The sequence below is a fragment of the Artemia sp. Qi Xiang Cuo genome, chromosome 19 (genome assembly GCF_049724085.1).
Source record: "Artemia sp. Qi Xiang Cuo chromosome 19, ASM4972408v1, whole genome shotgun sequence".
In the NCBI taxonomy this organism is placed as follows: Eukaryota; Metazoa; Arthropoda; class Branchiopoda; order Anostraca; family Artemiidae; genus Artemia; species Artemia sp. Qi Xiang Cuo.
Genome location: NC_142812.1, coordinates 42,818,072 through 42,832,721, shown reverse-complemented (window position 1 = coordinate 42,832,721; position 14,650 = coordinate 42,818,072). Strand labels below are relative to the sequence as shown.

The following is a 14,650-nucleotide window of genomic DNA, read 5'->3' as shown; positions in this document are numbered from 1 at the left end:
GAACAGTTCTCGTATGACAAGTTTTATACTCTGGTCTTCTAGTCAAAAATTTAAAAAACCTATGTCCAAATTCAGTAATTAGACATTTCCGAGGAAAAGTTATGTAGCAAAAATGTATAAACCTAAAGTATTGCCAATACATTCATTTGAAAATCTGAAAGCACTATTTTGTGCTTTCTATGAAAGCACTATTTGAAAACATAATTTTTTTATTCACTTTAACATCCCCCTAAACAGTTCTTGAAAGCTTCACCTTAACATTAGCCTTAGAAGTAGCAGCAGTTGTTGTTGGAAGCACATAATACCTTTTAGTTAATTTGTTTAAATGAAACGCTCACTAGACAGCCTGGATTCATACAGTATCTTTTGATTTAATTAATCACTCCCATCGACGTTCCCTTAAAGTTTCAACTTAATACTCGAAGTCTTTTGTTTGGTTCAACATCTTCCCCAATACGACTTAAAGGCGTCAAGTTGATAATCTAAGCTGTTTCTGAGATATAGTTGATATTTCCATTTGGCAACCTGCATACACATTATGTGTTTTGATTTAGTCCAACAATTTCGTCAATATTTCGTGAAAATTTCGCCTGAAACCTCTTAAACTTACTGGAAGTACTAAACTAGAAGTAGTAATTAGATGATACACATTATGTCTTTTAATTAGTTCAGCCTCTCCCTCAACATGTCCTAAAACTTTCAACATAATGCTCTTAGTTGTTCTTGAAATACTATTTAAACACCAATTTGGTAGCATACAAGCACATAGTGTGTTTTGAATAAGTTCAAACTAACACATAAGATCCCATGAAAGCTTTGCCTTAATATCATTAGCCTCCAAGTAATCACTGTAGTATGCACGTTGTGCATTTGGGTTTGTTCGACCCCCCCCCCCCCAAAAAAAACAAAACATAATCTGGAAGTTTCAACTTAATATTCTATGCCGCTCCTGATATTTTGCTAATAACCACTTTTGACAACCTATATGTACATAGTGGGTTTTGAATTAGTTAAATACTTTGCCTCAGTAGCAGTCGTATCAGTATAAACATAAGGCCTTTGGTTCTTTCAACGTATCACTAAACATACCCTGAAAGTTTCTACTTAGTACCCTAAGCAGCTACTATGACTTTGCTGTTTGACAATCTCAATGCATATATCATGTTTTGATTTATTTCAAAGTCCCTTCGGCATTCCCTGAATTTTTCACCTTGATACCCTCAGCTTTAGTAGTAATAGTAGTAGCTGAAGTAGTAGAGTTTTAGTAGCACGCATATAGTGCCTTTCCGTTTGCTCGACATCCCGCACAATACGCCCTGTAAATTTCAACTTAATACTGTAAGCCTTTCCCAAGATATTGCTGACACCACCTTTGAACGGCCTGCATACAACTATTAGGTCTTCATTTAGTCCAAATTTCCCCTAAAAATTTTCTTTCCTAAAAAAATGCCGCTCTTCTATGGGGATATTTTCCCTAAAGGGATATTTCCCATAGTTAAGGGGAATCTTACTCCCGGAATGTAGGTCAGCACTTATAGCAATAAACTTTCCTTCTTCTGCTTACTTGTTTGGCAAAATGGCCGAATCTCCGTAATTTTTAGCTTCATTGTTGTTGCGTAAATTTCAGATAGGTAGCGCTGGTCTTTGTAGCATCTTTATTCGTAACAAATTAGCCCCGAGGAAATGCTTTTTCCTGTGGAGCAAGAAAAACCGTCTCGGTTATATCAAGAAAAATCTGGTTTGAACAAGGTGCTACATCCTTACCTTTCAACTAGAAATTTAGTGGATGGTCGGGAAGAAAAATTCATCCCAACTATCCCCCCCTAAAAAAAAAACCAGAAATTAAAATTAATGATCATATGAAACAAAAAGATAACAGATCCTGATATAAATCGTGATAAATTAACCTTAAAGCAAGTAAAATCAAATTGAATGTTCAAGTAAAAGTTAAAACAAACAAAAAATAATAACAAGTGGATGTTTATCTGCTGCCCCCTTCCTCATTCTCTAACCGTATAATTTTTACAGTCTATTGCGTTATTTGCGCTTTCCTGAAAAAAAAATTATTTTTTTTATATTTGTGCCATTTAAAAGTGTAAGAAATTACAGTTGAACTAAGTCATGAATTCAAGAATACATCCTGATCCCCTAAACATGACCTGAAAGTTGCAATTCAATACCCTCAGTAGTTCTTTGGATACTTCAGATACATCCATTGGACAACAAGTCTAAATGTAGTATATTTTGATTTTATTCAGCATTCTCTTAACATTTTCTGAAATTTTCACCTTAATACCCTAAGCCGTTTGGGAGACCTAGGATCAAAGATGTTCCTTTTTCCCAATAACCAACCTTATATAAACAACAAGCAACTTGCATAGCTTACAAACCTTGTCCTTTGGGCTGTGTGTGTGTGTGGGAGCGGGGGGGGGATTTCTTGTCACTTTTCTTGGCTAGCTTGTCGAACAAAGCCGTTTGACATCATAGGGAACTTGCAAAGCTGCCAAATGGCTCAAATGGTAATTTTTCCTTGAGCCATTTTCAGCACTTTTTTTTTTAGCGTTTTTTAGTTCCGCCTATGATAAAGGTTACATTTTTTTTTTACTAATAATAAAAAATATTCGATCAGTATCGATACAGATTATATAGTTTATTACCCAGAAAGGTACCTGGTTTCTTCAAAGCCATAGAAGCCATTTCATAGAAGCCAAATTCAGGGTCTTCAACAGGCTCTAAAAGGGACAAGGTGGTCTTGAGGGTATGATCAGGATTAGAAAGTTGATTCAAGTCTTTTGTTCCAAAGGTCTCATTTTCCACTTCGACTTCTGAAAAAATAGCAATCTTACAAGATTGATTTGACTGTTCAAAAAAAAAAAAAAAAAAAAAAAAAAAAAAAAAAAAAAAAAACATCTGTTCTGAAAATATTCATAGGAAAAGTTGCTTTAAAACAATTAACCTGGATAAAATCATCACAGTAAACAAGAGCGACAAGTCAAAGCGTATATCATATTCAATTTTCCCCCCTAAAAAATGGAGAATTGTATGGCTTACAGCCCTTTTGCCCAAGGACTATGGGCGGTTGTTATCCCCAGAGGCATAGTTATTGAAACTTGCAATTATGCTGAAAAAATATATATATGAATATTTTTATAAGGTAAATTGTTATCTGACCGTATGAACAGGAGATCCTATAAACACCACTCCCCATTCGGGGGCTGATTTTATCTTTCTCAAAGTTGTTAAAGGTCTTAAATTTATTTGAGCTACTGGATACTATGTTCAGGCTATGTCTTATTAAAATCTTTTTCAGTTGTTCACCCAGCTTCGGAAAATAAAGTAAAATTGTGAAATTATTCTTCACGCCTGCCAATGGGACGCTTTTAATTAGATTGTGTTGTTCAAAATACAATTAAGTTTTTCGTTTCGTTCAGTGAGAGAAAAATTTCTTTCCTAATATTTAAAACCACCCGAGGCTTTTTTTTTCAAATGGTGAAATACAGAAATTTCCCGCCCCTCAGTAATTTAAAAGAAAGTTTTCACTTTTTTCATTTTGGAAACGCAAACATATAGGAACAGATCAGGATATCTGAAGCATACCTTTGTCACCATCAGTGCTGAGCTCCTGCTGAAGACGGTTAGAATTAACAATACAATCTGGATATATGCCAGGAGAAGTAGCAAAAAGATTGGCTTCGTGTTCTATTAAAAATATTGAACGCTTACTTCCAGAAACATGTTTATCACCATCTGAGGTTCCATCTTCGGTTTCTACAAAGATTACAGTACAGACCATATAAAATGTTCAAAACATAACAAGTTTGTTTCTTATATAAAATCTATGGCACCGCGAAGGGTTCGAAACTGAACTATTACACAAGAATAGTGGTCTTATTATCAAAGAGTTTCTTCATCATGGGTGAAGGAATAGCTATTACTTAGTAAAGAACAAACCACGGTCTATAGTAAAAATAAAGTTTAAGACTCATTTGGAAATAAAACGAGAAAATATTGGCATTTCATGGTGATTGGTAGCTAAGCACTCAAGAGCGTATAATGATTGGTAGGAATGGTGACCATTATTTCGGTTAACGTAACGGTAAAAACAGAAACAAATTTATGGAAAATTCAAAAACAAGCTTAAAATACCTACAAAATTGATACCAAACGGGAATCAAAAGAGCACCATTGAAACGACCATAGTCCAAATTTTTTAACTCGTGTATACCTTTACTGTGACGCCCTAAAACTTCTCTTGAACCCCATATATTGGAAAGTGGCCATGAAAGTGGTTTTTATACATTTATTTTAATTAAAAATATTGTAAAGAACAAAATTCTCAAAATTTGTTTGTTTAGAATGTTTTTCGTAGCGATAAAAATTGCGTACAGAGGAATTTAGTTAACGAAAAAGAAGTTAAACTATTCAGATACAGTCACGGCACTATGCTTTTGTAGAAATAAAGACCCATGTCCTTCATCTTGGGTTAGATAAAATTGCAAAGAAAGAACCCACGGTCCAAAGAAAAATAATAAAGGTAGGCTAATTCCTACTCTTCCACTTAGTGTTCTCATAGGAAGAGACTTGGAGATATCAAGAATCTCCTATCCTTAGAAGCGACTTCTATAGCGACGGGGAATGCAGATGTGGTCAGGCCTACTTATATAGAAAGCAAGACCTGTGAAATTGATTTTTTGGGAAACGTTTCAGAAAATAGCAAACTTCAAAACACATATATCAAGCATGAGGCGCGTACAAGCAGGTGCCAAGACAAGGTACTCTGTGTGCCAGAGAAAATTGAAAAGAAATTTACCGTACACGCATTCCTGCGAAAAGTCCAAGATATTCTGGTCCAACATGAAAAACCAATGTAAAAATGAAGAGAACAAAAAGAGAGAAAAGAGAAGCAAAGCTACAATTCAAAAATTCAAATACCATTTAGCAACGATGTATTCAATGCCACGGCAAATGAAAAGAAATCTGAGAGGGAGGAAAGAAATATAGAAGGGGACTACAATAAAGAAATGAAGTCGAAGGTGGCGGACACAGAGTCCAATTTAAATTTAGTGATGATTTATTTTCAGAAAATGACAAACTTGAAAAAAGTAAAAAAGAAAAAAATGGTGCGAGAAAGAAATTTGATTTACAAATTCAGTCTCTGACGGCGGGAAGTAAAAATTTTGGGAAAATTACCAAATTACGGAGAGAAAAAAGAGCTTAGGGAAAACGAATAGGCATTGGGACCTATGAGAGACAAAAAAAACAAAAAAACAACAGAATATTAAAGGGTAGAATTGATTTGATCAAAACAGGTTTTGGGAAAGTTGAGAGGTACTGAATTTGGGTTGGACTGGAAAGACTTTGGAAGGAATCTGGGATTGGTCCTACTAGGTCTAGGGGGTATGTAGTCTCTTTTGGGGAACAGGAGCCCATTCGAAAGGCCATGAACGATAGCCGGTTCCTTCAACGCATAAATAGTGGGCCAGTTGCGATCCCTTTACCGAGGCTTTGCCTTTCCAACTTTGGGTCTCAGGGAGGTACTCTCTCCCGTTATTAGCTACCCCATATTTCATCGAAACCCTTACCGTTAACCCCATTTACTATTCTTACCCTGGGTCAGAATCAACACTTATTTCCTCCAAACTTCATTCCTTGAGCTATACGTCCAAGTTTCATCTTGGATATATAGCTCTTCAAGTCTCATATCCAGGTTTTCGTGGACCGTTGTATTTTTTGTCATGAATATATAAAGTTATGCCAAGAGGCAAGTCGTGTTTCAATTCAAACATTAACTTATTTTAATCACTGCAGGTTAAAAGGCTGTTTTAGCCTTATATATATATATATATATATATATATATATATATATATATATATATATATATATATATATATATATATATATATATATATATATATATATATATATATATATATATATATATATATGTGTGTATATATATATGTATATATATATATATATATATATATATATATATATATATATATATATATATATATATATATATATATATATATATATATATATATATATGTATATATATATATATATATGTATATATATATATGTATATATATATATATATATATATATATATATATATATATATATATATATATATATATATATATATATATATATATATATATATATATATATATATATATATATATATATATATATATATATATGCACATTAGGGGGACCGCAAAAAAATCGATGTTGGAATTTTGTTTGCCTTAACCCCACAAAATGATTCCCCTTTCCAGATATTGAGATGGCTGAAATTTGAGCTCGATTAAGCGACGTTAACCCGTGCCGTTTGTCGCTCGAATTTTGAAAATTCCAAATTTTTGGCCAAAAATCTGACGTATGGAGCCATAACTCCAGAATGGTAAATAGTAAAAACACGCTTAATATCTCAAAAGAAAGCCAACGCTGTTCTTGAAACTTTATATTCTATACATAATTGTCGTAATCTTAAGGAAAACAGAGTTGCAACAGTCTTAAGCTCAAATTCCGACTAAACAGGAGCAAAATTCAATTAAGAAGCTTGAAAAACTTCACGCTGAGTGGAGAACACTTCAAAAAGACCATAAGAAAACATCAAAAACAATCAAGAACAAATTTAAACAGTTCGTGGAAAAGTTGAATAATCCAGAATGAATGAAACCAGAAGAAGATAAGGCGTTTCTCGTGAAACAGAGGCAGAAGGGCCGCCCAGTTTCCGTGGCAGGAGTGGATCTCAAGTTGTTTCGAGCTAAAAAACCAAGGCCCGAAAGGAACTTGCAAAAGTGAACAAACAAATTGAAGAAGAAACTTTTGATATTGGTAAGTTTGTTTTATTATTGTTAGTCTAAAAACTAGATACAAGATATTTTTAAATAGTACCTCTTCCACGCCCTTTTCCCTAAAAATCACACGATCAAAATTTTGAGATACCCATTTTGTCCAGCATAGTTGAAAAGTCCAAGAAATTCCCAAAGTCCTAAAAAGTGCTAAGAACTTTTCCGTGAATAACAAGTTATTGAAGGGGGAGGGCCGCTTGATATACGGAATAGTTTCTGTTCGTTTTGAGTTTTAATGTTGCTCCTTACTTTTAGTTGAAAACTTGCTTTCTTAATTTAATTGATAATTATAAGTTGGTAACTTAGTACCTATGAATTATTACTATTATGCTAAAACAACAAGTTTTCATAGTCTTTTTTCTCTTTCTTAGATACGGATGACGAAGACGAGATCGAAGAAGGAGAAAAAGACACTGAAGAGGACAGAATCTACCAGAAAATTGGGATCTTGGAGGAAATGAACGTCCCTGAAGAAGCTGTAGAAGATCCAGGACCATCTGAAAGCAAGAGGAAGAAAGTCTCGCTTGCAAGGGGTGTTAAAGATATTTTAAACATGAAATTGTCCATTTTGTTAGATCGATGTAAGGTATCCGACTGAAATACCAAGAGCTACTATTAATAGCTACTCTAGAAGCACTAAATCTTAACCCTCTTGAGTACAAAGTCTCGAAAACTTAATTACGCCATAGAAGGCAAATGTTCAAAGAACAATTTACTAAAAAAAAATTGATAAAGTAAATATTCCTGAAAAAGAGCCTCTGGTTGTCCATTGGGACGGTAAACTTTTACCGGGTGTTTTAAAAAATTAATTAAAAAAAACTTTCCGAAAAATAAGTTTTTCAAATAAAAGTAAGGGCAATTTTAAAATTAAGCTCTGGATATACAAATACGTTTTAAAACTCGACCTAAACACTACCTTAAATTGCTATTAAAAAATCAATGAAACCCAAAAACAAACAGAAATTAATCTAAAAATGAAAGCAAAAAACATAAACTATGTGATAATAACAATCAGTAAATTGATCTATAAGCGAGTAATGCTTAGATTGAATATAAAAATCTAGCTTAAAACGAAAACAAATATTTTGCTATTAAAGCATCAATGAAACTTAAAACGAACAGAAATTAAATAAAAATTCAATGCGAACAAAACATGCAATATATATTAATGTATATGAATAAATAAATCTTAAAACGAGTGAAACTTAAATTGAATATGCAAGTCAATTTTGAATCGAATAAAAATAACTACAAACAAGGGTATGGGTATCTTCTCACTGCAGAAGCCTAAAACCCACTGCGTCATTGGCGCTTTAGTGAAAATAATTCTTTGAAATGTTTTCCCTTTTTTAACTTTAAGAAATCGAAAATTAATTAAGATTTTAGGGAATAAATATCAGCATATGTATATTAAATTGGCAATGTACATTTTATTTCAGTAAACTCATTTGAATTTTTTTTCAGTAAAGTATAAATTATATTCTGGCTCTTAGAAAGCATAGGGGTTTTGAACCCTACTCACATTAATTTATGCTCGTTTTGAGTTTGACTCTAATATTTATTTTAATTTTTGTTTGTCTTGGGTTTCATTTATTTATTGATACTGATTTGGGGTAGTTGTATGCTTGGTAGATTATATGATAGTCCGGACGCCAGTTGTTGAAAATGTGAACCATAACACGACGGAATGGGGCTGCTACGAGAATTAGCCAACCCTCCACACACTAAATTGACCATGCAGATTCAAAAATACCAATGGCACTTGCTTGCGAGTGGTGGAACACTCCGAAACTTGACATTTTATTATATTTTGGTGTTTCATACAAGAAAATACATGTTCCACAAAGTTTGAGGTGCAGTTTTACGCTCAAATAGAAATGCCTAGAAGCCATAGAATGTTTTCATAGCAAACTAACACGATTAGTTAACAAAAATGGCACAGTTAAAAAAAATGGCAAAACTTTATGAGTCTTGAACAGTCTTGGAAAGTATAAACAAAATCAAATTGAATATTAGATATATAATGCTATTAATTGTTGAAAAATCAATCAGTTCAAGTTTTTTTTTCACTGTAATTTTTATTTTCATTTTCAATGCTGCAAGAACTGGAAAATAATAAATTTGTAATATACGAGTAATTCGTTTTCAGTGAAGCACCAATGACGCAGAAGGCTTTAGGTTTTTACAGTTAAAGAAGGGGGCAGTATCCAAATTTTGCTTGTAGTAAAACTATATTTGTCTTGACCAATCTTGAAAAGAAATAATAAATTAAACTGAATAATTGATGCATAATGATATTAATTGCTAAATGCTCATCAGTTCAAAATTTTACTGTCATTTTAATATTTATTTTCAATATTAAGTACAAAAGAAAACATTTGTAATATAATTCGTTTTCAGTAAAGCGCCAATGACGCAGTAGGTTTTAAGGCTTCTGCAGTGAGACGATACCCAAACTCTTGTTTGTAGTTATTTTTATTCGATTCTAACTTGATTTGCATATTCAATTTAAGTTTCACTCGTTTTAAGATTTATTTATTCATTTACATTAATATATATTGTATGTTTTGTTCGCATTGATTGTTTATTTAATTTCTGTTCGCTATAAGTTTCATTTATACTTTAATAGCAAAATATTTGTTTTCGTTTTAAGCTGGATTTTCATAATCAATCCAAGCATTACTCGCTTTAAGATCTATTTATTCATTTATATTATTACTTGTTGTATGTTTTTTGCTATGATTGTTTATTTAATTTCTGTTTGTTTTGGGATTCATTTATTCTTTAAAAGTAATTTCTGGTCGTTTTCAGTTTGAATTTTAGCAGGTATTTGTATCTCCTGAGCTTAAATTTAAAATGACCTTTACTTTTCATTGAAAAACTTATTTTTCAGAAAGTTTTTTTTTAATTATTTTTTGTTAATTTTCGATTTTAAAAATTTCCCGTTTTTGTTTCGCATGGAGGGGGTGCATACAGGCCGATTATTAGTTAATTTAAAAAAAGGATCTAGAGCTTTCAATTTAGATAGAATGAGGCTTTTATCAAAGTCTATACGATTACCTCTTTGATAAAAACCTTATAAAAGAACAATAGACAGCTTGCATAACTTGTGGACAGCGATTGACAACAATGAATGTATTGAAAAAATAGCTCCAATAAGGGAGTTTAGACTATTTCACTAGCTGACACAAATGGATCATGGCTGTTTGGAATTGACCTTAATAGGAATTTGTGTGCCAAAGCAATTTTGCATCTATCACAAGAGTATGTATTTTAACCTTATAATTGAATAATTATAATAGATTTTTTATGTGTTCTTCCCATACAAAACCACTTCCCATAAGTTATAAACCGCCCTTAATAAGTTATACCACGGGGCATAACTTACAACACCTACCCCTGGGCCCTGGTGGGCTGTGTCGAGTTTTTGTTATCAGAACTTTGAACTATTTTAATAAAATATATATCTCAAAATTTTTATCTGATGCATTGAGGGCGTGTAGGAGGGAGAGGGGCTAGTTGCCCTTCAATCTCTTTTGACTCTTAAAAAGTGAACAAGAACTTTCAATTTCCAATCGAACGAGCCCTCTCTAAAGTTTATACGATCATTCTTCCATAAAAAATAATATGAAGGATTCGGAGAATCCTTAAATTACAACCCTTGCCCTAAGGGCTTTGGGGGAGTTGTAATCCTAAAAGACCTAATTTCCAGAACTTAAAACTACGTTTAATAAAAGGGCTGTCTTAAAATTTTGATTGGATGTGTTTGGGAAAAAGGTGGGCGTGAGAGGGGGGTTAGTTGCCCTCAAATCCGTTTCGACTATTACAAAGGGCACTAGCTCTCGGAATTTCCGTTTGAATGGACCGTTTTTGAAATTTCTACTACACCGTCTTCTATAAAAACCATATATGCCCCCCAGGGCATAAATAAAAACCCTTGCCCTGAGGGTTATGGGGAATTGTTCTCCTTAAAAAAACAGTTACAATGTATAAAGCAGCAACGCAGAACGAGAGAACAACCAAACAATTTTAAGGGGATGTGTTTGGGGGGAACGATGGGCGTGGGGGGGGGCTAGGTACCCTCAAATAAGTTGTAACTATTGAAAAGGGCAATAGCCCTTTGAGTTTCCAAGTCATTTAGCCGGATTTTAAGTGTCTTCCACAACGACTTCTATAAAAACCTTATGAGCCCCAAGGGCATAACTTAAAACACTTGACGAGAGTTTTGAGGGATTGTCTTCCTCAAAAACATATTTTATATCCGGAAATCAGCTACACTGAACAAAATAGCTATCTCAAAAGTTTGATTGGATGTGTTTGGAGAAATGATGGGCGTAGGGGGGGGGATAGTTGCCCTCCAGTCATTTTTGACTATTAAAAATGCCATTATCCCTTCGAATTTCCAAACGAATGAGCCTTTTTTGAAGGTTCTACGACAACACCTTCTATAAAAACCGTATATGCCCCCGGGCCATATCTTAAAACCCTTGCCCTAAAAGTTCTGGGGGAGTGTCCTCCTCAAAAACGTATTTTCTATCTGAAAATCAGCTACACTGAACAAAATGGCTATCTCAAACGTTTGATTGGATGTGTTTTGGTAAATGATGGGCGTAGGGCGGGGGGGGGCTAGCTACCCTCCACTCACTATCGACAATAAAAAATAGCACTAACCCCTTAATTTCCAATCAAATGAGCCCATTTTGAAATTTCTACGACAATGACTTTTATAAAACCATAAATGTCCGCAGGGCATAACTTAAAACCATTGCCCCTAAGGTTGTTTGGAAGTGTTCTCCTCAAAAATATATTTTCTACCTGGAAATCAACTATGCTGAACAAAAATGGCTATCTCAAAATTTTGATTGGATGTGGTTAGGGGAATGGTGGGCGTAGGGGGGGGGGGCTAGTTGCCCTCCAATCACTTTTGACTATTAAAAAGGGCACTATCTCTTTCAATTTCCAATCGAATGAACCTTTTTTGAACTTTCTACGACAACGCCTTCTATAAAACCTTATATGCCCCCAGGGCATATCTTAAAACCTTACCCTGAAGGTTTTGGGGGAGTGTCCTCCTCAAAAACATATTTCCTATCTGGAAATCAACTACGCTGAACAAAATGGCTATCTCAGAATTTTGATTGGATGTGTATGGGGAAATGATGGGCGTGAGGGGGGGGGCTAGTTGCACTCCAATCACTTTCGACTATTATAAAGGACACTAGCCCTTTAATTTCCAATCGAATGAGCCTGTTTTGAAGTTTCTACGGCAACGCCTTCTATAAAAACCTTATATGCCCCAGGGTATAACTTAAAACCCTTCCTCCTCAAAAATATATTTTCTATCTGGAAATCAACTATGCTGAACAAAATGGCTATCTGAAATTTTGATTGGATGTGTTTGGGAAAATGATGGGCGTGGGGGGGGGAGGGGGCGAGTTACACTCCAATCAATTTCGACAATTAAAAAGGGCACAACCCCTTTAATTTCCAGTCGAATGAGCATGTTTTGAAGTTTATACGAAAACGCCTAAAATAAAAACCTTATATGTCCCCTGGGCATAACTTAAAACCCTTGCCCTGAGGGTTGTGGGGGAGCATCCTCCTCAAAATTATATTTTCTATTTGGGAATCAACTACGCTGAACAAAATGGCTATCTCAAAATTTTGATTGGATGTATTTGGGGGAATGATGGGCGTGGGAGGGGGGCTAGTTGCCCTCCAATCATTTTGGACTATTAAAAAGCGCAATAGCCCTTTAATTTCCAATCGAATGAGCCTATTTTGAAGGTTCTACGACAACGCCTTCTATAAAAACCTTATATGCCCCCAGGGCATATCTTAAAACCCTTGCCTTGAAGGTTCTGGGGGAGTGTCCTCCTCAAAAACATATTTTCTATCTGGAAATCAGCTACACTGAACAAAATGGCTATCTCAAAAGTTTGATTGGATGTGTTTGGGTAAATGATGGGCGTAGGGCGGGAGGACTAACTGCCCTCCACTCACTATCGACTATTAAAAATGGAACTAGCCCTTTAATTTCCAATCGAATGAGCCTGTTTTGAAGTTTCTACGACAACGCCTTGTATAAAAACCCTAACTGCCACCAGGGCATAACTTAAAACCCTGGCCCGGAGGGGTGTGAGGGAGTGTCCTCCTCAAAAATATATTTTCAATCTGGAAATTAACTATGCTGAACAAAAATGGCTATCTCAAAATTTTGATTGGATGTGTTTAGGGGAATGATGGGCGTAGGGAGGGGGGGGGGCTAGTTGCCCTCCAATCAATTTTGACTATTAAAAAGGGCACTATCCCTTTGAATTTCCAATCGAATAAACCGTTTTTGAAGTTTCCACGACAAAGCCTTCTATAAAACCTTATATACCCCGAGGGCAGATCTTAAAACCCTTGCCCTTAAGGATCTGGGGGAGTGTCCTCCTCAAAAAAATATTTTCTATGTGGAAATTAACTACGCTGAACAAAATGGCTATCTCAAAATTTGGATTGGATGTTTGAGGAAATGATGGGCATGGGGGGGGGCGAGTTGCACTCCAATCAATTTCGACTATTAAAAATTGCACAAGCCCTATAATTTCCAGTCAAATGAGCCTGTTTTGAAGTTTCTACGACAACACCTTCTATAAAAACCTTATATGCCCCAGGGCATAACTTAAAACCCTTGCCCTGAGGGTTGTGGGGGAGTGTCCTCCTCAAAAATATATTTTCTATCTGGAAATCAACGACGCTGAACAAAATGGCTATCTGAAAATTTTGATTGGATGTATTTGGGGAAATGATGGGCGTGGGGGGAGGAAGGGGGCTATTTACCCTCCAATCACTTTCGACTATTAAAAGGGGCACTAGCCCTTTAATTTCCAGTCGAATGAGCATGTTTTGAAGTTTCTACGACAACGCCTCCAACAAAAACCTTGGATTTCCCTAGGGCATAACTTAAAACCCTTGCCCTGAGGCTTGTGGGGGAGTATCCTCCTCAAAATTATATTTTCTATCTGGGAATCAACTACGCTGAACAAAATGGAAATCTCAAAATTTTGATTTGATGTGTTTGGGGGAATGATGGGCGTGGGGGGGGGCTAGTTGCCCTCCAATCATTTTGGACAATTAAAAATGGCAATATCCCTTTAGTTTCCAATCCAATGAGCCTGTTTTGAAGTTTCTACGACAAAACGTTTGACGAAAATCTTATATGCCCCCAGGGCATAACTTAAAACCCTTGCCCTGAGGGTTGTGGGGGAATCTACTGCTCAAAATTATATTTTCTATCTGGAAATCAACTACGCTGAACAAAAGGGCAATCTCAAAATTTTGATTAGATGTGTTGGGGGAAATAATGGGCGTGGGGGGATGGGGGCTAATTACACTCCAATCACTTTCGACTATTAAAAAGGGCACTAGCTCTTCAATTTCCAATTGAATGAGCCTGTTTTGAAGTTTCTACGACAACGCCTTCTATAAAAACCTTATATGCCCCCAGGGCATAACTTAAAACCCTTGCTCTGAGGGTTGTGGGGTGGGGTATCCTCCTCAAAAAAATATTTTCTATCTGGAAATCAACTACGCTGAACAAAATGGCTCTCAAAATTTTGATTGGATGTGTTTGGGGAAATGATGGGTGTGAGGGGGGAGGGGGCTAGTTACACTCCAATCACTGTCGACTATTAAAAAAGGCACTAGCTCTTTAATTTCCAATTGAATGAGCCTGTTTTGAAGTTTCTACGACAACGCCTTGTATAAAAACCTTATATGCCCCCAGGGCATAACTTAA

At 35.1% G+C, this 14,650-nt stretch overlaps 1 protein-coding gene across 1 annotated transcript in view; it reads right to left on the bottom strand.

Annotated features, from left to right (window-relative positions):
• Positions 1-14,650, bottom strand: part of LOC148940872 (uncharacterized) — a 153,249-nt gene that overhangs the window by 26,287 nt on the left and 112,312 nt on the right. Inside the window, exons 5-6 of the mRNA XM_089105170.1 lie at positions 3,598-3,768; positions 2,658-2,825 (exon numbers count right to left, since the gene is read on the bottom strand). Of these exons, the coding sequence (XP_088961296.1) occupies positions 2,658-2,825; positions 3,598-3,768 (339 nt within the window). The remainder of the gene's footprint in view (positions 1-2,657; positions 2,826-3,597; positions 3,769-14,650) is intronic.